This window comes from Empidonax traillii, unplaced genomic scaffold (genome assembly GCF_003031625.1).
Source record: "Empidonax traillii isolate 1590-97213 ecotype Southwest subspecies unplaced genomic scaffold, ASM303162v1 scaffold364:size1245619, whole genome shotgun sequence".
Classification (NCBI taxonomy): Eukaryota; Metazoa; Chordata; class Aves; order Passeriformes; family Tyrannidae; genus Empidonax; species Empidonax traillii.
In genome coordinates, this window is record NW_020955557.1 from 678,490 (window position 1) to 704,800 (window position 26,311).

At 47.6% G+C, this 26,311-nt stretch overlaps 2 protein-coding genes across 4 annotated transcripts in view; both read right to left on the minus strand.

Moving 5' to 3' along the window:
• Positions 1–1,542: 1,542 nt before the first annotated feature.
• On the minus strand, positions 1,543–17,444 carry RARS (arginyl-tRNA synthetase). 2 transcript variants are annotated; one of them, XM_027892724.1, is made up of 16 exons: positions 17,365–17,444; positions 15,767–15,866; positions 12,979–13,113; positions 12,254–12,442; positions 8,851–8,962; positions 7,723–7,823; positions 7,170–7,291; positions 6,724–6,844; positions 6,287–6,416; positions 5,874–5,978; positions 4,808–4,986; positions 4,372–4,481; positions 3,595–3,700; positions 2,871–3,043; positions 2,042–2,289; positions 1,543–1,694 (listed from the first exon to the last, which is right to left on the minus strand). In XM_027892724.1, the coding sequence occupies exons 4-16, from the start codon at positions 12,404–12,406 to the stop codon at positions 1,585–1,587; spliced, it is 1,770 nt and encodes a 589-aa protein (XP_027748525.1). In that variant the 5' UTR covers positions 12,407–12,442; positions 12,979–13,113; positions 15,767–15,866; positions 17,365–17,444; the 3' UTR covers positions 1,543–1,584. The 2 variants fall into 2 exon arrangements, with proteins under 2 accessions (XP_027748525.1, XP_027748524.1); XM_027892723.1 differs by lacking the exon at positions 15,767–15,866 and having other exon boundaries at positions 17,365–17,429.
• A 1,104-nt stretch (positions 17,445–18,548) lies between these two features.
• The window catches only part of WWC1 (WW and C2 domain containing 1), a 67,059-nt gene continuing 59,296 nt past the window's right edge, over positions 18,549–26,311 (minus strand). For both annotated transcript variants that reach the window (XM_027892720.1, XM_027892719.1), the window contains 8 exons: positions 25,603–25,755; positions 24,960–25,060; positions 24,081–24,228; positions 23,262–23,426; positions 21,740–21,832; positions 20,675–20,905; positions 19,798–19,919; positions 18,549–19,289 (listed from right to left, as the gene is read on the minus strand). In XM_027892720.1, coding sequence (XP_027748521.1) covers positions 19,223–19,289; positions 19,798–19,919; positions 20,675–20,905; positions 21,740–21,832; positions 23,262–23,426; positions 24,081–24,228; positions 24,960–25,060; positions 25,603–25,755 — 1,080 coding nt within the window. In that variant the 3' untranslated portion in view covers positions 18,549–19,222. The remainder of the gene's footprint in view (positions 19,290–19,797; positions 19,920–20,674; positions 20,906–21,739; positions 21,833–23,261; positions 23,427–24,080; positions 24,229–24,959; positions 25,061–25,602; positions 25,756–26,311) is intronic.

A 26,311-nucleotide genomic window follows, 5' to 3' on the forward strand; every position in this document is an offset into this window, starting at 1 on the left:
ACCCTTGGACACACGGACATCCCACACACCCTGCGGCAACCAGAGCGCCTCTCCAGCATCACTGCTGACTCCAGCCCTGGGGTCCTGCTGCTGTGCCCCCTGCCCTGCCAGGGGAGGCATTTGGAGAAGCCTGGAGAAGGCTGTCCCCGTTCTGCTCGGCAGGGCAGCCTCTGCTGTGCCCCTGGCCACACTCCCACTGCTCTGGACCCACACCTGGACTCTGGGCAGTGTGGCCATTGCTGGACTGCGGCTGACGCTGCTCCCACCACTGAACCTGACCCTGCCTGGCCTGGCCTCGCCCCTGTGAGCAGGACCCATCACCACTGCCACCCCCAGGCCTGCCCAGCACCTCCCAGAGGTAGGGCAGGAGGGGATCCTGTCCAGCCCTGGAAGGAGGGAGTGCACAGCCATGGCAGGGCTGTGGGTGCAGGTGAGTGCACAGAGGGAGTCAGGGAGCACAGCGTGTGGCCGTCACCAGCAGGGTGGGTTTGTGGGCACTGAGGGTTTTTTTGTTTCATTTTGGTTTTGGTTTTTTTTGTGTTTGTTTTGTGTTTGATGCTTGTGGGCCAGCCATCAGTGTGTTTGCACAGGGCTGCCCTTGCTGAAGGGCCAGCTGGTGCCCTGCACATGAGGGGCAGGGCACTGACCAGCTGTGATAGCCCATCCCTCCCCCAGCTGTCTATACGGGGAAGAACCTGGGACACCAGATAAAGACACAGATCTCTTCATTCTACATAGATCTGTACATATATATATATATATATATATGTATATATATAGATATATATACACACATGCAGATGTCACTGAGCACCTCTATCAATGCAACACCTAATGGGCAGCAAAGCTGCGTTTCTGTGCTGCTTTAGGAGTCTTAAGGTCTTTTCAGGGGGCTCACAGCACAGCCTCCAACAAACCCTAAGGCAAAGGCAGGAGTTGTGGCTCCTTGCAGTTCCCCAAGATCAGCACACACCCTGCAAAGAGGTTTTCTAGCTCTGTAGGGATTCAAAACATTGCTCCTGAGGGGAAAAGCATTTCCCTTGTGTTTTCCTCTGAGGGAGTGTAGTTAACTGATCTGCTCCTCCCTTGGGCTTCCTGCTCCTCCAGGTAAAACTGCTGCCTGCCTGCCCGCAGCACCAAGATGGCACCAAAGGCCGGGTGACCTGCTCATACCTGGCAAATAAGGTAAAGAAGTTGGAGGGGTCACCACAGTAAGGCTGGTTTTGGGAGTGTGGGTGGCTGCACGGGGCTGAAGGGTTTCCTGAAGGTACCCTTGGGTGTTTGGAGTTCTTGGGCTTTGGATCCTGCACCGAGAATTGCTCTGAGCTGTGCCCACAGCCCTTGTCTGTCTCTGTACCTGCTGCGGCTGAAGCCACACTCCTTTTCTCTCCTTTTCCTTCCTCCCTCCCCATCTCCTTTCTTTCCTTCTTCCCTTACTTCCTCCTTGCTTTTCATGCCTCTCTTCCTTTCTCCCCTAAAGGGGTGCTGCTCCCCTACAGCGCCTTCCCTTACCACAACCCCACCCCAACAGACACAGACAACTCCAGTTGTTTAGTCCCTTTATTGTCATTCCACAGGGCACAGCTACATCCTCTGGACAGGCTTGATCCCCAGGATGTCGAATCCCTTGGCCATGACAGCAGCAGTGGCTTCGCACAGGAGCAGCCTCCACATGTTCACCTTCACGATCTGGCCTGGAAAACACCACCAGAGGAGCTGGAGCAGCTGCTCAGAAGCACCAGTGGTGCCTTCCCCTCTGCCCACAGCCTGGCCCTGGACTGGCACACTGAGCCCTTCCTGCTCTCCCTAAGCCAGGCAGACTGACCAGCCCTCGTGTTTCCAGGTGCCTGGCTGCTCCCAACTCTGCTCAACCTTCCTGCTCACCGGCAGATGACAACACAGGCTGTCCTTCCACACAGACCCTTGTTCTGCAGCAGCAAGTAGTGTGACAACAGCCTTCACATCACAGGGAAACATCCTGGAGAGTGTCTGTACTATGATACGGGACAGGCACACACAGCACCCCACGGCCAACACTCACCACTCTGCCTGTCCTTCTCCACGCAGTAGCAGTTGTCGTAGAACTCGGTGAAGGTGGTGGCCAGCTCATACAGGTAGTCACAGAGCGTGTGCAACAACAAGTCCTCCAGGATCTTCTGCAGGATCTCAGGGAACCTCAGGATGCACTTGCCCAGCTTCCACTCCTTCTCATGGTCGAGGATAAGCACCTCCTCCCTGGCTGCCTTCCGCAGCATCTGCTCGTCAATGTTGGCCAGGCGAGCGATGGCCCTGGAATGATCCAGAACATGGGCTGCTTGTGGGGCTGCCACTGCTCAGCCTGCCTGGGGCCAGCCTGCTCGCCTGTCTGGCCTGTCCCAGGACTGACGTCCAGTCCTGGGTGACCAGGCCAAACAGGTCAATCAGCCCTGGGGATGCAGGGGGAGCCCCTGTCATTGGGGTGATCCAGGAGGGCACTGCACAGGAACAGGGAGGGATGGGCTCTGGGCACCCACATCAGCAAGGACACACGATGCTGCCAAGCAAACCAGGCTCAGGGTGCCAGAAAAACTGTGGGGTATGGCAACACCTGAGCTGAGCAGCTGCTGGAACACAGGTGGACCCTTTTCCAACCACCTAAATCCTCTGATTACCAGACACTCCCACAGCTCCCTCCTTGGGATGTGTGTCACGCAGAGCAGCCATTTCAGGTGGCAGGGCACACCATTTGCAATGACAAATAAAATCTTGCCTGTGGTGCACCCCAGTGTAGCTGCCTTCTCTCACCAACTCCAAGGGCACTGATGTGACCATCACATCTCTGCCCACATGTGCAGAGCATCAGCACCAACTCCAGCTGCTCCCTCACCCACCTGATCCGTGTGAAGGCATACAGCAGATAGGCAGCTGTGTTCCCTCGGTCATCCAGCATCTTGTCGAAGGAGAAGACGTAATCATTTAGTCTGTTGTGGGACAGATCTGCATATTTAATGCATCCAAAAGCCACTGATGTCTGGGCAGCTTTCAGCTCTTCTGCTGTGAGGACCTGGTGCAAATTCAAAGCAGATCACAGTCAGGAGGAAGAACACTGTGCTGCCCTCATGAACCACAACATGCAGCCCTGGCCACCCAGCAGGGCTCAGGAGGAAAGCCCAGGTTGCTGAGGGGATTTTACCCATGTGGTACTCAGTTCACACACACCTCTCCACTTCAGGGCACCAGACAACCCCACATTCACATCTCACTTCTCTTGCAATCAACTGCACTGCAACCCTGCCCAGGCTAAGGCTGACTCCTGACAGCCCACAGGACCTCTGAGCCCACAGTGTCCCACCTGTCAGGTGTGATGTTCATACTGCTTCTTACAAACTGCATGTACACATAACAAACAATCCTCCAACCCTCACAGAGCATTTTGGACAGCCCAAACTGCAAATTCTCCCATCACCTTCTGCATCCTGGGGGAGTCACAGCTGTTGCCATCACAGCAGGGACACCTGACGGTACCTGCAGGGCCAGCTGTCTGCTCCCACCCCCAAGAAGCTCTGCAGTACTCAGCACAGTTCCCAGGAAAGACAAGCGCTCTGTCACAAGTACCTTGTCCCGTTCCTTGTCTTTCAGCTTGTCCATAGCTCGTTTCAGGCCTTCTTCCAGCAGGTCTATGAGACGCACTGTATCCCCTGAACGAGTTTTGAACTTCTTCCTGAAAACACACAGACAAAATGACCACCTGCATAACAGGCAGAACACTTCCACCCCCTGCCTAGGGCACCCCAGGCAGATCCAGGACATGCACCAGAGCCTCTTGCAGGGATTCCCACTGCTCACACTTTATGGCTTAGCAAAAAAGCACATGGCAGATCTCTCTGTATTGAAGGAATTGCCATCACACAGACAGGTACAAAACTGAGAGAACATCCAGGGGGTGCTGACCAGGAAGGCTCCCACAGTCAGAACAGTCCCAGCTCCAGACATTAGGCAGGATACAATACCAGTGCCAGACTTTTCCCAACTGATGTTTCATCTACCATGAAGAAGGTAGAAAGTAATGGAAATCGTGGCCTTTACCATTGCCATCTCCCAGTATTCACATCAGCTTCCACCAGCCAATCCCAGTGCCCCTCCCCAAATGCCAGGCAGCAGAAGCCAGGCCCAAGAGGGAATGTGACCGCAGCACCAGTAACTACGTGGATCAAGGACAATGACAGGCAACTAAATGACACAGTTATGGAAAACAGCATGGGATGTGGTGCTTTCTTCTGGGTTTTTTTGGCATGTCACATACTTGTCAACACACAAGAGCAAGTCTCCTGCATTCACTCAAACATCCTCTCCAAGGCAAATGCAGAGGAAAAACTGCACCCAAGCACTTACTTGTCTTCTCCCAGCACCACTCCGAACGCAGCATGGGCCACTCTTGTCACTTTGGGGTCATACCAGCCAATCATCTGTCCAGCTGCAAACACTGTTTGTAAATGCACAGACTGCAAGGAAGAAACACCAACAACTGGTTCTCAGCTCACTCGTCCAGGTGCAGTTTTCTTCCCTGCTTTATCTCATTTGCTTTCAAAATGAGACTTAAAATTTTTCAAGATCCACAGAGAAATTCCACATCAGAAAGCTGAACCTTCTGAAGATGTTTTCCTGGCTTAAAGAAGCAGCAACTGGCAAATTCCCATCACTGCTCAGGTAGATACACCGAAAACACTAAAGAGCCTGTGGTGTTCTACCTGTGTTACTGCTGCATCCAGCACTTAACACACTTTGGGATAAGCTGCACCAGCAGTGACAGCAGAGCTGGAGAACTCACCTGGCCGCTGTCCACGACGTAGATAAGGATGTCACCCTTCTCCTCACACAGCCTGTGCTTAAGAGCAGCTAAGTCTGATGTGTCATATGTGTAACCTCCGTCTGATTTCATGATTGTCAATGGCACAGGGAAACCCGGGACAAACACGATCTTCCTGCCATCATCAACCTGGACAAACCCTGCAAAAGCAAAGGAAAACATTCTGCCTTGTATCACATCAGGGAGGTTTGTGGCAGAAACACTTCCCTGATGCTACCAGCATGAAAAGGCCGTGCACTCACATGCTCAAAATACTAAACAACCTACATGGAACTCCCCTGTCAACCAAGTCACATTCCTTACAGCACTTCCAGAACTATGCACAAGGAAGCAGATCTGTACAGAGGTGGCCTTACCAGAAGGGATCTGATTTAAAAACTCCCAACACTGGCATCCAGATCCCCCTCTACAGCCACAAACTCAGCATCGCAAGGTATGACATTAAAGGCAACTGAAACTATGGAGATGTAACAAGGACTCAGCACGAAGTCTTTCAGAGGTAAGACTAGTCAGAACACTTCAGACAGTGAGACTCAGGAACTGCTGAATCCAGACAGGAACATGTAAAACCAGAGACTTTTTATGCTGCATTTGGCTTCTTGCCAGTTTCAAAGTCAACATGATCCAAAAATGCCTTCACAAAGATTTCTCAGACAAAGTTCCCACACAGTCGCAACACTAAGACCAGGAAGTCTGTCCCATACTGTTCCCTGACTGTTTACTCAGGATACAATAAATTCCAGTAGTACCTCACGCTATTGCCTACGAGTATCACAGACAAACTGATTTTAATGTCAGCAAGAAAGATTCAAGCTTTCTCGAATGAAACATATAAGAATTAATTCTGCTAATGCAGAAAGAAGGAAAAGCCACAAAAGTTCCACTCAGGAAATGTGGCTGAGAGAAAAAGCAAAGGTGGGGAACATGCAACTTGAAAAGCATCAGCCCTAAGCCTTGCTGAGTAGGAGTGAGGTTACCACACATCCTCACAGTTGCAGAAACTCTGACCTGAGACCAAAAGCCTCACCTTTGTCTTCAAATTCTTTGACAATGTCTTTCATCATCTCGTGGTAGAACGATTCCCCTCTCTCTATGAGCGTGATGTCCAAACAGTTGTAGATTTTCTGGAATTCTTGAGGAGAGAAACAGAACAAAATACTTCCATTAAAGGCACACAGTGATAACCAGTGGCATATGTTTTACCACTGGGCACAGCAAGGCATTATCCATCTCTTGGTCAAGCCATCAGGACTGAGGAGACAACAGATTTAGCTGAAAGCCTCCACAGACAGCCCAGTACTTTGGCTGTAATGGCTTTTTGCTTTAAGCTTTTCGTGGCAGTGATTTTCAAAAGAAAACAGGAGCATGGGCTCAGACTTAAAAGGTGAGGAAGCCTCCTGTTCTACTGGAGAGACACATTTCTGGACCTGGCAAAGTCACCTTTGCGTGATACGTCACAGATGAGCTCCCAGGCTTTGATGAAGTCGGGGTTTTTGCTCTGCAGCAGCACCACACATTGGTAGGCACGTTTCTTAAACTCCTCCTCTGTGTCAAACCTCCGCTTGGATTCCTGCAGTGAAACACACGTGGAAAAGCACTGCCTTCTCCCCTGACACCAGCTGCCATTCATAACAGCCCCTCCAAGCACGCCCATCCCAAAAGACAGAGAGGCTGCAAGCTTACAAAGCCCTCTAATCATGCCCCATGCAGACAACTCAGTACCAGATACAATTCTTTACCCTGTGGCAGGCTGCTGCAATAATCTATTAACAGTGATTTGATTCTTTTGTTTCTCCAAAATACTTCCCAATCTGTAAAGTTCCTCGATCTTCTTTTGAGATGTTGACAAAAATATTACACTTGTTTGCTAAAAATACCTTGTAAAAAGCCTGGAGGTCCCCGATGGGAGGAGAAACAGTTAAGTAGTCCGGAAATTTGTCTTGGAGGTGGGCAATGAGCATTCCAAACTGGGTGCCCCAGTCTCCTAAATGGTTTAACCTTGAAGCAATTGAAGAGCACAACAATGACTTTTTGAACATGTGCTCCAAGATACACACATTACAAAATTATGTATTCCAAAAGAAGGAACACACATAATACCAGAAACCCAAACCAGTCAAGCTCCCCCAGTTTCACTGCAATGAAGCTGCTGCCCCCCTTGATTTCTTACCCTGCTACACTTGCTCAGCTGAGTGTCTTTCTACACATAAGGGGTTATTTGCCACATGCTTATAAACAAAGACCAACACAGGCCAAAGCACAGAGATAGGTACTGCACAGACTCAGCCAACCAAGCCCACCACACCCAGGAATCAACTCTCACCTCAGAACGTCATAACCTGCGAACTCGAACAGTCGGCACATGCTCTCCCCGATGATGGTGGACCTCAGGTGGCCAACGTGCATCTCCTTGGCAATGTTAGGGGATGAAAAATCCACCACCACCTAGGACACAGCACCACAGGAACACATGAATAAAAGGCAGTGGCCATTTCCACACCTCGTGTGTTTAATCTGGGGGGTGTTGTGGGGGGAGCAGGGCGAACAGGGCTCGCCTCTGCCAACCCTCACACACAGCCAGCAGAGAGGGCCCAGAGGGGACATCAGACATGCAGCCCAACTCAGGGTCAGGGATCACTCCCAGACTGACCTGGGCACAACACCTGCCCCAGGGAGCCCCGTCCCTCACTCCACAGAGACCACACCACGTACACACAGCCCACCCATGACACCTATGCCACATCCCACCTACTCTGCTCTAACAACCTGCTGCCACAGACATCTGCTCAGCACAGCATTTCAGTTGTGAATTTCAAAGCTACCTGCAGTCCAGCATGTTTCACCTGCAGCAGGTGCCTGTGTGCTCACTGCTGTACCTTTTTCCTCTTGCCAATGGCTGGTGGTTGAACTCCATTTATCAATAAACTGCTCAGCTGCTTCGACACAAAATCCTTTCTCAAGTGGACATTGATAAAACCTTTAGAGGAGAAAACCATCAATGAGTGCTGGGGCTGCAGAAGTGCCTCAAACCACTCCTTGTTTCCTTTCCCCTTGGATTTCTGTTTCCTCAAGCACAAAAGCATGTGAAGTCAGCTTGACAGAACAAAACAGTTTTCAGCCACAGGACAACAAAGCTGTCACTAGATGACAATTTCTGTTCCCAGATTAAAAGAGTCTGATTCACACCACTACAGCCTTTATTGCAGGAGTCAGATGCTCAAGCTACACCACTGACATAACTCCTTTTTGTGCACTGCCTCTCAAAGGTGAATTTATAACAACAATTTTTTACAAGAAAATAAATAATTTGGTTTTCAGAACGCAAAACCAAATTCTCCTTTGTCTCCTTTTTTTTTAAAATTAATATCCTAAAACATATATTTTCACCTGGGATAATCCATGCTTGTGGGATGACACTGTTTCACTTCTCCTGCTTCACAAAGCCAATCAACAAATTTATGCCCAAGCACTAGAAGGGCTGTGCCATGGGATTTTTGTTTATGCTGAAGCCCTAAGGAATATGAGCCCTTGTATTTCTTCTTGGGTCACAGGGATAAAACAGATGCAGCAATGAATAACCTCCATGCTACTCCAGCCTCTCAGTGCTGAGAGGACAAGGTGTCCTCACCATGCAAGGAACAGCAAGAAGGGCATATCTATTCTTGCTGTGATTTCATGACTGTGGCCTGATACCCATCATCAGTATTTGAAGAAGAAAAGCTGGTCCTTTAAGCATCAGTGGAAAAATTGCCAATTAAGGGGGTCAGGATCATACTTGGCAGTTCTAATACAGAGGTAGATTTCTGTTGCTGCACAAGTGTGAGGGCTACAAAGCTCACCAAGACAGAAGCAGCTAATTCACCCTGCAGTTTTAAATTCAAACTGCAGTTTTAAATTGCAACATGCAGGTGAATTGAACTCAGCTCAGCTTCCCTGTTCACCATCCAGAATAAAAATACCCTTTCTGCTTTAAAACCTACTGTGTAAAATGAAACTAATCTTACCAGGACCGGCAATTTCGACCTTCTCAATGCACTCATTGGCAGGAATGTTTTTTGCTATTTTGTCAGCGATTTCTCGTGGGATAACCTTCTGCTCCTTGGTTTTGAGCAGTATCTGAAACACAACAACAAGATCAAGTAAAATTCAATCCTCCAAAACACTCTACAGAGTGGAACAGAAACACAGATACTGTGGCACTGAAAGATCCTCCTGGTCCTTTAGCTTCATAATGCAGAGACACCCACAAAGAAAAACATCTCTAGTGAGTTTTACAGATCAGATCAGTTCTCCACAGCAGGAGCCTGACTGGACCCAACAAGTTCCGCTCCTTCTTCTCAGAGCAGTCTCCATGTCAGAAGAAAATCTCCCAGGTTATTTTTAAAAACATTTTGAGTGGTTTGGCAAATTTGTACTTTTTTTAAGCTAGCAAAAGAGACAAACCCTTCAAAATTCAGCATATCTGGCACATATCCTTCATACTGCTTCACAATCCCGTTGACCAGGCTCATGGGTGTCCTCAGCTCTGCCAACACTCATACGTGAAGTTCTGAACTGTGCCTGCAGCAGATTCGGAGTGTGGTTTTGGAGCAAGTCTGCTGATTTATGACTAAAAGCAACCAAAGCAAACTGCCTTCCGTCCTGCCTTAGTCTTAAGCTTAATAAATAAATAAGGGAATAGATAAATAAGTGAATAAATAAATAAAACCCAACAACCCAAGCAACCACAGATAAATCTAACATTACCCTTTTTCTTAAAAGAGCATCAGAAAAACTACTGGGAAAGTAGCTCCCTCCTTTTCCCTGGAGCCATGAATGGCCCACTGTGAGAAACTCAAAATTTACATGCAATGATTGCATCTGAATGGTTTGGGCCAGAGAGACCTTCAAAGATCATTTAGTCCAACTCCCAAATTTCCCTGTCCATTCCCAAAGCATCTTCTCGCATAGCTTTTTGCAAGTTTTACAAACACACCCTTTAGGAGGATTCTGTGAGCTAGTCCAACCCACCTCTTGCAAAACACTACATTCACACTGTATAAAATTACCACAACTATTTGTTTCTGAGCATGTGATTTTCTGTCATTACCGTGATGTGTTTGAAAACTCATCACCTCGCTCCCACCAAGATCACAAAGATCAAGTACCTCTTTGTCAACTCAGAATTTGTCTGTATTTGCTAACTTGCAGTCTGCTGCAAAATGTATTTCTAAGGTTTTCAGCTTCCTGTTTAACCTGTCATACAGCTGATCATAACAGGATCCTTACAGAATGGTAAAGGCTTGGAATGGGCAAGAACGGGCAAGAAATTAAAGGCATGCCCATATGCCTTTAATGCTACTTAAAGTGTAAACTACAGGAAGAATAAATGCAAAACCAGATTATGGGCATTTTATACCAGATAACAGGCGTGTTATCTGAACCATTCCAGAATTGGTTACCATATGCCATTGACTCTAAGGAGCAAAGGGAGCTCCTGGCTGAAACCCCAGGCATTAATATGCTGATGAGCTCCCGGGAAAACAATAGGCATTTGTGAGGGCCCTTTCCACACCAGTGCCTTGCAGGGAGAGGCTGCTGCCTGGCACGTCCCAGTCAGGGCACCTCCCGCTCCTCTGGCAGTCCCAGTGACCCTGGCTCTGCGCAGGGGACACCCTGGGGAGACCTGCCCCACAGCCAAGCCCCTAAAACTTAGGCTGACAGGAAGTCCATAACCTGCTGCTGGCTCCGCTGTGCTGACACGCTCTGAGACTGCTGCCTGTGCGAGCACTGCCAAGCTCCAGCCCAGCATCCAGGGAACAAACTCCACAGCCAAGCCCAGCCCCAGGAACCCTTATTCACCAGCGCAGCTGACAACCTGGAACTCGAAACGCTGGCTCGGAGGGGACCGTTCAGACACCGAGTTATGCGAACAACGTCGGCGCTGGGACCGCTCGAGAATCCCAACCGCGACTTAATTGGGGTAACGCAGCGGTCAGAAAAGTGGCATCGCTCTGAATCCCGTGTCAGGGCAGTCACCCAGGGGGCTCAGCCCTGTCACAATATGCTAATGAGGGCAGGGGATGGCACACGTATTTGTGAGGGCTGTTTCCACCCTGGCACTCCCGGCCCGGTGCCTGCTGGCCGGCACGTATGGCAGTCACGGACAGCGGGCACAGCAGCCGCCCATGGCAACACGGGGGAGCAGAATTCCACGCATGGCAGTGCAAGCTCCCTGTCAAAACTGCCAGCCTAGAGGATTAGTAAAGGTGAATTGACAACAGAACACCTGAAGAAAAGGAAACAGTTGTCTCTGTTGAGATTGCCAAATAAAAGATCTGCGATTACAAAGAGTCTATTTAGTCGCTCAGAGGCACCAATGCATTCAAAATTTGGGTGCTTGCTTTCTCCCACACCTCCTGGTTTTACTTCAGCACAGTCACAGCCAACTGCTGAAGTATCTCTGATTCTATTTGGGTCTTCTTTGGTCAAATATCTTCCACAAAGTAGCAGTACCATAATTTCCTAAGTAACTGCTAAGTACCAGCCAGGCCAAAAAAAACCCCACTCCTTACTTTGCACATACTAACAGGTGTTCTGTAAAGTGGAACCATCCTTACAGCTGCCTGAGAACCTCTAACATCAGAACATTGTAACAAAACCCTCATGTTTCCTGCCTTTTGCTAATTTAAAATAAAATATAGATACCACCAGCTACAGATGTAGGGATGCCCACAGAGCCTAGCCACAGCAAATGCTTGGATAGCAACAGCCAGTGAGATAGGAATGAGAGCACAAAAAGCGTGTGGAATAGTGCACTTCAAAAGGCTGGAAAGAGCATTTGTCACAGAACTGGAAATTTAGGAACACAACAACAATCAGCGCCCACAGCAACAGGAGGTGTGAGCAGTGAGGGGAACCTGCAGTCCGAGGTTTGTTACCTGCCCTCTGAGAAGGGGCTATGTGCACATAACTGTGCAGATGTGTGTGGGGACATCACACTTGCCTGGCACTAGGGAAGAGCATGCAGAGTTATGCAGGTGTTTCTCAACATTTCGTAACTCCCTGGAATTGTGATTTATTGTTTTGCTGGTTTTATTTCCAAACATACAGTTCACTAATTGGTAGATAATTGCACACTATTAGTAAATCAATACAGCACTTAAATCCTGATTGGATTTAGATCCCATGAAATGAGCATTTTTCTGTGTTACACATTAACTCTCTCATACCAGTCATCTAAACTTTAAAGGTCAGCTCTATAAAGGCCAATGCTTCCCCCAAAATGTCTTTAGACACTCACTCAATTCTCAACCCAGACACCTACAAGAAGTCCAGGATTGCAACTTTCACTGTGCTGTCTGTCACTGAGCTTCCAACAGGCACCATCCCCATTTTTCCTTCTTTGTTAAGATTGTTTACATTTACCTGTGATATGGCCATGGCACTGTTACACTGGTAATCCCCAAATTTGGGCTGCTGACTTGGTGTCACCACCAGTGGAGGGTTTTCTAACTCTGGGTAGGCAGCCTGAATAGCAGCTCCAAAGATCTCCTGAAGACAGCTGTTGATATTAATCATGCTTTTTGCTGTTTTACTTCTTTCCTCCTGAAGGCTCTGAAAAAAAAACCCAAACCAACCCAACAAGATCCAGAAGGTTAAATTCACAACATCTGAGGAACTGTTACATCCCACTTTTCTCCTTGGCTGCCTGGCAAAGCACAGCTGACAGATCTGGCTGACACCTCCAGGCACAGGAGCGACATGTACAACATAAAAATTAGGTGATTCAAGAGCTGCTTCTGCTGTTGAAGCTCCCAGCACAAACCTTTCCCTGAATGCAGGGCTGCATTACTTCTCACTCCTTTGTCGGTGACCCTGGGACAGACCTTAGCTTGGCCACCCAGTGCATGACTGGCCAAAATGTGACAGTGTGAGCTTGCTGACCTACTGACACTTTCCATAAAAGTAGGTTTCTGTTTAAGGAACCAAAAAAGATCTGATGTGTCCCCAGTTAAGGTGTCAGAATGCAGAGTGAGCACACTGTCACACATCACTGGCTGTAATAAACTGACATCACTTATTTAGCTTGCCTTAATGAGAACAAAAAAACACATGCTGCTGCAAGAATTCTTTTTTCTTTATTTCCTTACCTTTTGAAGGAAATTTAACCGATACTTGAGCTTTGCGTTTTCGTCTCGCAGCCCTTCCAAACTGGGGGAGACTCCCAAGCACCCAGAGTTTTTCAGACGCTCAATTTCTGCAGTCAGCAACTTGATCTCGTTTTCCTGAAAAGCAAATTGAATTGTCACACACCAGTTCCTGGAGTGGGGGCAGGAAGTGATGAGCTACAAGTTCTATTTTGCCTCATAAAGGTAACAGCAATGACATGGAAGTTGAATAATTCCAAACATTTACTGTGTGAAGGTTGTTTCTATTTGTATCAAAACCAGGGATTCTGAAATGTTCTTAAAAAAAGGCAGTCAGAAGGCAATCCCACTGATATCAGGAAAAAAGTGCAAGAAAGACAACAGGTCATGCTAATAAAGGATCATCCCAAAATAGGCACTTCCTCCAGCTTTTTAATCTAATAAAGATGTCAAATGACTTGACTCAAAATTCCCTTAAGCCTCCTTCAGCCAGTTTCACCATCTTAGTTTCTCTTTCAGAAGAGGAAACCACAATCACTCACAACTCCAGCAAGCTCAAAGTCCACCTGGAGGCAGGAATGCCAGGAAGTACAGCCTGCTGCTCCACAGGGGCGTTTCTGCAGTGTGCACTCACTTCCACCCAGACATACAACCTTTCCTTCCCTGCCTCCAGTGTGGCTTCTCCCTTAAAACTGACACAAGGCATTCAGGAGCAATCAGGAATTTCAGGTGGACCTTTGTGCTCCAAAAAAACAAACTTCCTTGTGCCCCTCAAGACCTCACAGCCTGGACTCACAGTTGGAAGCTGCCGCAAGGAGTGGGAATTTTCATCACCCCACTCCCTAAAGAAACCAAGTAGCTGAAATGTCACCTCTGTTGACCATCCCTTGTTCCCCCCTGTAACAGGCTTTGTGCCCCGAGCCACAGAGCTGGCTCACACACAGCAGCCTGGAGGCTCCTGGAGGTTTAAGGGACTCAGTGCTCCAATGGAAGGAGAGGCAGCAAGCAGTGCTCACCCTGGCTCCCAGCCCCTCAGCTCCCTCATCCAGGCTCTCCTTGCCAGAACTTCCACAGCAGGACGCAGCTCAGGCTATTATTGTAGTCAACCAGGCCACCAAACCTTATCAAAAAGGGCTCATTTACTTTGTTGTTCTTGAAACAAACAGAATATTTAATTAGGAAAAAAACTGGGCCATTGAATCTTCTGGTCCTGTACGTCCACCTGAACAACAGCTCCCAGAAATGCTGCTGTAAATAACTGCAGATGCTCAGAAACCTAAGCTGAGGCAAAACAATCTTAAGATTGGCCTATTTGCGGGCCAAGCTGAAAATCAGTACTTTTGAGGTCACTCTTCAGTTGTGCTTCAGTTTATGGCACACTTCTTTTACAGCCTCAAGGTCTCCTCTGCTACAGGAGAACGGGATGCTGCTTCTTGCAGTTCAGGTGTGAAAAAATAGGACTCTGAGGGAAAAAAAAAAACAACCCAAAACCTTATCAAATCCTCTGGTTTGGCTTTTAGATAACCAAAATCATTGAACAGCTGTACCTTAACTCACTTCAAATAGACCATTTCAGCTCTAGCAAGCCAAAGCATGTGCCCCAACTGTTTTTCTCTCATATACATACAACCCACACAACAACAGCAAATACACCGGTTTATTTTCAACTCTTCTTCCTTGCCTGACCTGGTAGTATTTAACTTATACACCCATTTGAAAAATCTTCTGAACTTCCAAGTTCAAAATAGCTCAAGAGAGAATTCATTGTGCTTTCACAGCTGAGTCACTGTAAGTTTCAGTGACCATTATTGCTACAAACTGACTTAAAAGAATATTAGAGCAGAGAAATGCATATCTCATTCCCCCCCAACCCTAGAATGTGCTTTTAAGAAAAGCACAAAGGTAGCTTTTACTCTTTACACATTATCTGTAAATTCTGTGTCCACACAGTACTGCCTTTTCCCTAGCAAAGTCACCAGCTCCAGAACAGGGTACCAAGACCCCAGGGAGAGTTCTGCATCGAGGGCAAACCTTGTCCAGACCCAGAAAATCATATTCAAACTAAAATCACTGCATATCCAAGACAAGCAGCAGCTCATATGTACTCCTCCTGCATTAAAAGACTCCTCCAAAGCTACAACCACCAAGGTGTTTCAATGCCAGCTTTTCAGAACAGGAATTTGATTTGGATTTTCCTCCATCACAAAAACCTCTGGCCACCCAAAAGAAGATCTGCAGGTGAGATCACCAGTATTCTACTGGAGCTTCTTTCCATACTGTTAAACAAGAAAGGATGAAGAAAGAGGTTTATCCACACGCACAGCCATATCCAGAACTAGGATTCTCAGGAATCACTAACCCCTGGGGCAGACACCTGGCCCAAACAGCTTTTCCCACCCAGACACAGGGTGACAATCAGTATCGTAATTTAGACAAAAGGTAAAAAACTCTAAAGCAACGTCGCAGCTCAGCAAGTCTCATCTAGTTCTTTCCCTTGACTGCACCAAAGAAGCACAGACACCTGAAGGCATTCGGGCTGGCCCCATTTCAGGTTTGACCAGGCCCATTTGGGGTATTATAAATTCTACATTCTTTCTCAAAAGCAAACTACAGACAACCCTTGTAACTCCTCTCTCATGGTACTATCCAAGTGAGTCAACACCAACACTCCTCTGATCTACAAGATGTGTGACTGAGAAAAGGAAGGAAAAAGCTGCTCTTAAGGTCATAAAGTGTTACCTCCTGGTTTATTCTACCTGCACTATCACAGCTTGCCAGTAAAGGGTCATACCTGATGACCACCTCATGAGAAGCTGCGGGAATTACATGAGGCCATGCTGACATCTCCAAGGGCTCTTTGGTCAGCTGAGTACTAGAAATCTTCCCCTCACCTGTGAATACAAAAAAACTACAGCTTTTTCAATAGGACCAAAATCACCCTTACATTTTTCCCTTAGCACTTAAGACTGTCTTCTAAAGATCCCAGTGAATTAACAAGAAACTTGCATAGACTTCTGTCTCTGGGCTTTAATGTCACAGAATTTTTCTTCATCAAGTTTAAAAGAAAAAAAAAAAAGCGGGGGGAAATGACCTGAGAAAGCATGGGAAAGGGAGCAGAACATCTCTCTTCTTGCCTCCTGATCAGTTTTATCTCTATTCCTACTTTGCCAAGCCCTGCTCAGCTGGCTCAGTGCAGTAACTCAGCACACAATCCTTGCTCCTGGTTGGGTTATTTTCCTGAAGAGCTAATGATTCCTGCAGGCTGGCTCACCACAGGCTCCAGGGTTTGCTGCAGCTGGCACAGGGAGCAAGGTGTCAGGTAGGCTGAGGCTCAGTAATTCCACGTGGCCTCCTTCAGCCAGAGTCAGAGCTGAACACAGGTCCCCTGCTTTCCTTCAGTGACTGGAATTTGTTTATGGACTAAAGACCAGACTGCAGTGCTGGCAAAGGGAGAATGCCTTTGCCAGAACACCCAAGATGTGCTTCCTCTCCTAGCAACAACAAAGAAGAAAGGGGAAATCACAGGCAAAAAGGAGTTGCAGAGATTCAACGGCCAGATTTATTATCTCAGTGGTTTATGGCAGTGCTTATGTCTGTAAGCAGAAAACACATTGGGAAGTTGCTTAAGAACACACGAGACTAGCAGACAAAAACCCACAAGCCAAATGTCCCGAACCTCTCAGTCAGATGCTCCTGGGGCAACACGAGAGAAGTCAACCTGTGGAGTCAAAGCTTTCCTGAACCTGCCTCTGTCCTCGACTGTCAATACTGATCACTGATCAAGGCAGACCTGGCAGTATGATCTATTTCTTATTATTGCTCTTGCCACCGAAAGAGGAGAGGGCTGTCACCACCTTTTCCCAACCCCGAGCACCCCACGGCTGCCACAGCCGTGCTGGGGAAGGCCAGGGCTGCCACGGGCACACCCATCCTCCATCCAACAGGTGCTCTGGGAGCCCATCCCTGGAGCTGCCCCGGGCTCCGGGACACGCTCCTGCCCCTGGGCCCTCCCGGAGCGGCTGACCCCGGCGGGCCGGGCACGGAACCGGGAACCGGGACAGGGAACTGGGCCAGGACACCCCGCCCCGCCCGGCTCAGATGACTCGCTCTGGGCAGGCTTTTCACAGAAGTTTACCACGAGCACAGAGCGCCAGGCCCGGGGCAGGGCCGGAGCGCTGCTCTTTGTCCCGGCACCCGCAGGAGCGCCCGAGGAGGCGCCTCAGCCCTGCCCGCCCTGCCCTCACACACCGACCCGCGCCCCGGGCAGTGAACCCGGGGCTCGCCCGCCCCTGTGCCCCGCGGCGCTGCCGTGCCGTGCCAGGCTCTCCCGGGTTATCCCGGGCTGTTCCCGTGTTATTCCGGGTCATCCCGGGCTGTCTCGCCCCGTACCTGCCGCGCCAGTCGGGCCGCGCTCTCCGCCACGCGCGCCTCCATCCTCGGGCGGCCGGAACCGGGAGCGCCCCGCGGGAAGCGGAAAGGGGGGACAGCGGCGGCAGCGCCCCCTGGCGGCGGGGAGGACCGACCCGTCCCTCGGGAATGCTGCCCTGGAAACGGCGCCCGAGCCTGCGGGATACATAGCCTGGGAGACCTTGGGAAGGGAGGGGAGAAGGGAAGGGAAGAGTAGAGAAAGGAGAGAAGAAGGAGAGAAGGGAAAGGGAAAGTGAAAGGGAAGGGGAGAAAGAAGAGGAGAGAAGGGAAAGAAGAAGAGAGAAGGGAAGAGAGAAGGGAGATTCAGAGAAGGGAAAAACAAAGGGAAGGGCACCCCCAGTCCCTCATTCAGTGTCACCCACCAGCACTTTCACAGGGGAAATGTCCCATCCCCAGGGTGTGGGGACAAAATGGGCACAGGGCATGGACCGGTGGGGAGGAAGAACATGTGACAGGACTGGAGGGAGCAGCTGGAGCTGTGTCAGGAGAGGTTTAGGTTGGATCTCAGGAGAAGGTTCTTCCCCCAGAGGGTGGTTGGCACTGAACAGGCTCCCCAGGGCAGTGGGCACAGCACCAAGGCTGCCAGAGCTCCAGGAGGGTTTGGACAACGCTCTCAGGCACAGGGTGGGATTGTTGGGGTGTCCTGGGGAGGGCCAGGGGTTGGACTGGATGATCCTGGTGGGTCCCTTCCAGCTCAGGACATTCCATGATTCCATGAAATATGTCAGTTACAGCATTTCATGCGACACAGCAACAAAGTCTCCGGGGCGTGATGGTGGCGAACATTCCCTGTAGAGCCACAAACACAGCAAGAAGTTTGGCACAAAGGGGCAGGGACTGGGGTTGACAAAACATCCAGTGGCTCTTACCCAGCTATGTGCAAAGTGACATTCTGTACCCAGCCAGGGAGCAGTGAGTTACATCTCTAACACCTTTAGTAAAACCTGTGTTTAGAACAACAGGAAAAATTCCAGGAGCAAATTCCTCCAAGGTTTATCCACCAGCTACCTCTCAAAAACGCCTGGTCTGAAGGACATACAGAGGAAGGAAAAGCTATATCCTTCCAGACAGTGACAGGAAAAAAACCTCAATTTAGGTGCCAGGGGATGAGAAGATTCACACAAGACAAAAAGCAAGAAGGCAGGTTTGTCCAGAAAGGTCACTTTATTGGAAAAAACCTAATATGGACTTTAAACCTGCAGCCCTCCTCCCACAGCAGTGGTTTCAATGGGCTCCCCACGTTACCTTAACAGACCCATTACAGACATGAGCTGCAGTACAAATGTTAAAAGTGCAAGTATTCTGAACTTCACACCTACTTTTATGACCTGGCAGGAAACACAAATGCTTCACAGCTCACAGAGAATTCGTTCACAGCACTTGGGAGTCCAAACCGGCTCCCTGCATTCCCCACAGGGTACAAAAGACATCACTGAGAGTCTGATGCAGAACATCATAGAAGGTAGGGGTGAGGTTCCTTCAAATTCATTTTATTGCAGTAAAACCTCTAAAAGGTAGAGCTGTACAAAAAGTCTAAACAGCATTATTTAAGAATAACAGCACCTTACGCTGCATTTGTTCTTATTTAAAATTCTATTTCCCAAAAATACATTCCTAAATATACAAACTATACAATCTTGTCACTTTAATGCTGGTTTCTGTGATGATATAACTTTAACCTAAAAATCTTCAAAACATCCACATACTGACAAAAGCTCTAATATACAAATGCCTTGGTACCTTCATAATACCACATAAATAACTTCAAAACCCAAACTGCATTTGTAGAATTGTCCAGAAAGCAAATACTTTATGGTGATCACACATCGTCCGCAGAGAGTGTGGGGATGTTTATCCTCGGCCGTGTGAAAAATGCCATCTTCTCTCTAAAAAAAAAAAAAAATATGATCAGTTGTTAATGCAACAGGAGTCTCACCAGAAATGTCCATCATCCCCATGAGAGTTTATCCCACCAGCTGTTCCCACAAGGAGCAGCAGTACATCCTCCCTAAACCTAAACCTCTTAATTTACTTATCAGGCATGAGCCTACAGTTAAACTCACAGCACTGACCTTACCAGAAGCCATTTCAGAAAAGCTCAGGGTTTTTTCCCCTTCTAGATCTGTTACTTGGGGGAGCAAAGGGCTGCTTCTGTGTCAAAGAACCTGCTGCCAGGTGGGGAATGATTTGGAGCATTGCTGGTTGCTTTGATCATGTGCAGTGCTGCAAGGGGTTTCCCTGACTCTCAGACCTTATACTTTGAAATAAAATTACAGAAGTTCTTATTAACATTTAACTATTTCTGCAAAGATCAGACTTCCTCATCAGCATCTTAGTTATCCACAGAAAAATCAAGGCAGCAGTCCATTTTTCCTCCCCTTTTCCTCTAATTACCTGAATGACTGTACTTCCAGAGGCTCCTTCCGACTCTGCCCTCGCAGCCTGTGGACATCCTTGGCAGCAGCTCTCATCATTTTATCAGCCTTTAGCTCACACTTGTGTTCTGTTTTTTGCACCTAAACAAATAATTAAAAAATCCACCAAAAATAAATGTTTTTGTTTCTGGGAGGAATTATTTTATCCTATCTCCAAGGACAGCAGTATTTCAGCTGGAGGTCTGAGGGGTTTGGAAACTGTTGACTCTGGAAATCATGAGCCACAGGAGCTAAACTGAAGCTTGTCAGCTAACCGTTGTAACAGAGAGAGCTTTTTGTAAGGTCTTCTTCTAGCCTTTGGTGAGAATTATGGGTGCTATCAGCACTCTCTTGGTGTCTTTTGATATACCTTCTAAGCCGAAAGATCAGCTCACACAAGAACATGGCACCCCACGTTCCTGCCGTGCCCCAAAACCACCTTGCACCAAGTCCCTGCTACACCTGGTGCCCTCACACCTCAGTCTCTGCCTGGTGTCAGCAGAGGTGCCCAGTCAAGCCCAGATGCTGGGAAGGAGCCCTGTACATGAGGGAGGGTGTGATGTGGAGTAAGGTAAGTGCTAATCACCACACACCACACCTGCTGCAGGCTGGGAGGCTGCCCCTGGCAGAACAGATGGCTTTTGTGACTCCTCCTGTGGGCACCTGTGCTAGGGCAGGAAATCTCTGTGCTGCCAAATGCCAGGGTTCAGGGCTAACAGCCTGATGGAGCCCTACATGGAAGGCAAGGGTGACTAGTGCTGAGGCTTCCTTTCTTAGTGATGGTCCCAAGTCCCCTGTTTCCAAAATCCCATTTCCCCAAGCAAGTTGAGTGAAACCCAAAGGCAGGTGTTACTCACTCGTTTCTCCACCAGCCTCAGCAGCAGCCGAAACCTCTCATCGTCCTTCACCCACTGCGGCAACTCTTTCTCACCCTGACTTTGAGCTTGTTCCAACTGTTCCTTCAGCTCCCTCAGCACCGAGATCTCCTGAACCAGCTGGTCGTGCCAGGTTTTCGAGGCTTGCAGGTCCAGCTCCAGGTCTAGGGAGGTGCGGATCAGGCGCTCTGTACCGAAGGACTTGACTGAAGGCTGGAAAAGAAGGGGTGTATGAACACAGGGGGAAGTGTCCCAAGCATTCCACCCAGGAAGTGCCAAATACATCATCACAAGACCCATTTTTCAACCATCTCTATTGATCCTGCTTTCCAGCCCCTCTCAAGACAGAAAACACAAAGTCTTACAGGTAAGTGGTTTGATTTTTGTGTTTCCATTTAAGTTCTTCCTTGGCAGCTTCTCCAAACCCAACCATTCCTGCTTGCACACCTTGCTCCTAAGTTTAATGTCTCATCTTCAGATGAATCCACAATGCTGCAGAAAAACCTGTGATTGCTTTTGCCAGTGACATGTTGCCTTCTGCTAGTTTCAAACACAAGCTGTCCCAAGAAAACCATCCCCTTAGGAGCTCAGTATCAGTATCCTGGGGGAATTTTAGTGATTGCCATCACAATGGGCACAAGGATTCCTTTTGTGCCACGGAGTCACTACAACAGGGTCACCTGAGCATCTGAGACATCAGTCTCCTCACCCTCTTCCCCAGCTCCTCACATTTATTGTAAATACTTAAGAATCTCAAAACAATAAACAGCAAAACTGTTTGTGCTACTTCTTGTGCTCTGACAAGATGGAAAATACCAGGAGCCATCTTCCTAAATTCATTGTTCTAAATTAATTCCAACTTAAACATTGCTGTCATATTCTGTTATGTCAAAGAATCCTTGAGAGCCTCGAGAGACACAAAGAAAAGGCTGTGAATGAAAGCATGTGGCAATTGATTTATGTTTGCAAATTTTTCCTTTAAAACACTTTCCTGGTTTTTGCCAAGTGTCTGAGCCAGAGGGAAAAAAAAAGTGGTGATGTTCTTACCCGTTTCACTCTGACACTTCGTCTCTCCATTGCATTTCGAACGAAGGGGGGCTTTTTGGATAGAGTTGAACTGTCACTATCGCTGCGATTCAGCTGAAAAGGAATGTGAAAACCACGTATTTTTCATGAAAGAAATACAAGCAGTACACGTTATCAGTGAGACCACAGGGTTCTCTAAGTGGCTGTAAGCAGAGCTATGAAGTTTTGTGAAAGGCCACAGCAGAGACCCCAGTCTGAGTGTGCAACATGCACTTGGCACAGCCAGATCCTGCCAAACGCCTTGAACTCTGTCCCTTTCTGGGAATAGTGTCCCTATTTCTACACAATCTAAGTTTAGGTATGATATGGGACTCTACCCCACTACTGCTCTTCTTCTGTGCAAGTAACTAGCCTGGGCAAAGCAGCCTAGAAAAATAAGCTCTAAGTAATAACAATAATAATCATCATCATCATCATCTTTTCTAGCATCTGTAAAACATGGGACTTCTTTATTAGAGATTTCTCTTTTCTCTAACGACATGTATTTTAAGCTAGTGGTGAAAGAGGCAGGTTTATCTGAAAGCTCCCCCCTGGGTTTGTCATCTGAAGAGCTGTCATGTTACACACACACAGCCTGCTTTGTGGTTGTCTCTAGACCCTTACATAGTGCTCAGCTAAGTGGGGTTTAATTCCTTTCTCACGTTCTTTCTCCAAGCTGGGGGAGGAGTGGAGCAGGTGTGTGGATCTGCATGTGCTGGGACACAGCAGCTGTACCACCCAGGCACAGGTCACTGCTGCAAAGTAAGTGAGGTTTGTTCCTCTGGAAGCACCTGCTTCTGAACCAGAGAACCTGCCCAGCAAATCTGCCTTGGCTGCGTTAGGAACATGCCCACTTGGGACAGGTCGTGCATGATAAAAAACCAGTGCTTGCTTGTTTGCCAATTCTGCTTAAAAGACAAGTTATTTATAGTTAATTCTGGCCCTCAATTCAGGAAATAATTGAGAACACACATTTCAAAGCAGAGGAAGTGACATCTGACCCAACACATGACCTGTTCAGTTCCCTTCAGACTAAGCACACTGGCAACTTTCAGGCTTCTACAGTTTTTTTGCTGACATTATCAGATACTTAGCTTTCCATTTCTATCAGAGTTTCACATTCACCTCATGTAAAGTCAAGTGGACACAGCTAGATCAGTTCAAATTAGCACAGAATTAGCCTTAAAACAGCAGGAAAGAGTTTGGATATGCAGCCTATTCATCACTGTTTTACAGCAGCCCTTCTAGGTCAGTTTGGGCATCTCAGCATGCTGCATGTACCATGAACATATGTGAACATGTGTATCTTATAAATTTGTGCTTAATATTGTTATTTCCAGGGAAAGATACTCTCTGGGAGGTGAGGACAGAGCAACTTCTGAACCCAGAGGGGGAACGAAGAAAGCACTGCCATGTTTCTGTGAAAAACTCAGACTAAGTGAACACTGAAATCACCAGTGACAGAAACCCAGCATTTACACCCTCAGGATTGCCCCTTCCTTACCCGACACACGTACTGACTCTGTGGTCCTGGAGAGAAGGTTTTGGAGCGGATGATGGTGCTGCCTCTGACAAACTGAGTCTGGGGTGGGTTTGCTGCTCTTTTGTCTTTCGGACGAACCACAGTGGAGGACTGTGCAAGGCTCTCTGTGTTGGTCTCTTTATCCACCTGGAAGACACACCCTGCAGTGTAAGTGCCACCTTGCCACACACCCAGGGCTGTCTGACAGCCACACTCTCAGTCCCACAGATGTTGCATTCAGACCCAGATATTCCTTAACCCATGCAGGGTGTCCTGACATTTCACTCCTGGAACTCTGGCTGCTACATGGACTGTATTGCTCCCTAAGGGCTCCACATCCATTGATTGCTGTACAACACAATTGATTCCAATGAGCTTTGCCTGTGGATCCAAGACATCCTTGTGACCTGGCAATCTCACAGAGAACAGAGGTATGATTTTAAAGACCATTATCTTGCTGTGCATCTGCAGCAAAGATCCAAATCAATGTGTAGAGAGCACGTGTACAGCATACCTTCGACTACAACTACAGTCAGAACTAAACAAGGTCAAAACCACTGTCACATTAATGAAAACACTTTTCCTGAGCAGCAAAAAAAGGCATGAAATAACCCTATAATAACCGTGAGACAAAAATGGTCACATAGAGTTATTTACAAAGATTTTTGGGTAGATACAACATTTAATCATCAATGATGAACTTTCAAATAACTGCTGTAGCCTTGCTCAGTTCAACAGCAACCCAGTCAGCTGAGCAATGGGTTTATCATCTTTCTGTTCAAAAGGCCCTTAAGACTGTACCTTCTCTGCTATTTCCATGTGCAGCTGGGAATTCAGACTTTCTTCTGCTTCCCACAGAGCTTTTCCAGCACAGAATTCTTCCTCCTCCTCTGCTTCATTTTCACTGATCTCATCCTGTTCTTCTGGATCAGGAACCTCTTCATCTTGCCTGTTAAGAACAGCTTTGTTATTGAACTGGCCTGTTGTGGCCAATACTGGTGTTGCAGCAGGAGTTACCTCCTGTAAGCTGCTGGACAGAAACACATCCCCAAGGCAGCCAGAGGGTTACACAAATATCAGCTTGAAGCTGGAGTGAAACTGCACCAGAAGGCAACATTACAGCCAAAAACTTGATCCTGATCTGGCTTCAAAAGAAGCAAGCCGAGGGTTCAGCCATGTGGCCTGGGCTTAAGGTGAGTGCATCTTTGAGGGATGCCATTAATCTCAGTTAAAAAGTGTGGCTGAACAAAACTGAAGCATTGTTTTGACATCCTTTTTAGCTCATTTGAACTCACAGCAGGCTTCTCCATCAACCCCATTGGCCAGGCTTGCTTTTTATTTCAAATGCTGGGCTTCATTAATGAAATCTGAGACTAAACCATATAAACAACAGCCAAATTAATATTCAAGTGCTTGCACTGCACAGTGGAGTCTTCAGGACATCCATAGAACATTGAACAAATAACAAAATTAGCATAGTGCTGTTGACTATTTTCAACATTTATCAGCTTTGTTCTCATTTTTCATGCACAACCTCCAGAACAGACGAAATAGGATTTTTCACCAAAACAGAGACAGAAGAAGCCTCCCACAGCTCAGTATCATCTGCTCTTCCTCTGCACATGGATACCCAAATGCTCTGATCACCCCACAATACTAAGATAGTGAGATGGTACCTACCAGCTCTCTCCACTAGTTAAAGTGCTTCTGCTTTCCTCCAGCTTCTTCTCCACAGCTTCCAGTTCAACAGCTGTCTGCTCTAAGAGTGCTGAGACAGAGTCCTGAGGAGAGCAAGAGGCTTCTTGTGAAGAAATGACTCTCACAAACCGCACAGTGCCCAGCCTTTCGGGTCAGAACAGCCCCTGCTCTCCTCCAGGGGCAGGAGGGAGCCCTGCCTTGTTCCAGCAGCCCATTGCACATCCAGTGTGAGCCCAGCCTGTGTGAGCACGCCTGGCCCACCTCCCCCAGCACGTGCTCGTGAGCAGCTCCAGGCTGAGCCTGTTCCATGCCATGCATGTGCAAAGGTAAGTCTGGATCTCGACCCGTCCAGCAAGTTCATTGCAGCAAGGTGAACGGCCTGCTGGGCAGAAAGGCAGAGCTCACACATCACTTACACCAGACCAGGCACCACATCCCTCAGCTGCATGAGGAGCAGGTTTCAGTAAGCATTTAGCCCAGGACAAGGGCGTATCTGTAATCAACATGTTTATTATTTTGTTGCGCTAAACATTTTCAAGTTGTAAACATAAACACACCAGCCTTCCCTTCTCCTCTTACAGTCCCTCTTGTTTAGGAGAGATTTGATTAAAGCAGTTGTTCTTACTGTTTTTTCAGTGCAGGGTACTTCAGAGTGGCTGTTTCCTTGTTTATTTTTCCTGTGTTGCTTCTCCTGATATTTATAACTAAGGAGGTTATACCACCGGGTTGATTTCTCTCCAGATCTACATATTTCAGCAAGGCTAATTTGTGCTCCACCCTATTGAGAGAAAAAAACACAGTTTCAGTGTAATACTGAAATGAACAACTACCATGCCAGTCAGAAGAAGTGAGAGTAGAGATCCAGGACTTCTTGACTTTGTCAAGTTTGGCAAAAAGAAAAATTGCCAGTTTATCCCATTTCGACATCACTAGTAATGCTTTATTCATGTTTATTTTTAGCTTGTCTAGGGCTTAAGAAGTAACAAGAATTTTACTACAGCAGTGTACAAGAATCCAGAAGTACCAACAGTGCTACTGCAGCCAGGATAAATTACAGTCAGAGCTTCAAAGAAAAAGAGAAAGGAACAGGAGAGGAAGACTCCCTTTCAAGAAATTTGCAAGGTTGACAAAAGTCACTGCCCAGCCCCAGATGTTCTAGCTTTGTAGATTCCATTCCTCTTCATCTGCCTTGTCATTTTTTACTGCATTATATTTAGTACATAACCTGATACATTCAAACCCAAAGTAATTGGTTCTCAATTACACTACCATAAAAGTTTCCAAAAAGAAGAACAATAGTTAAGAGTTTGACATCAAGTCATGAGAGAAGAAAT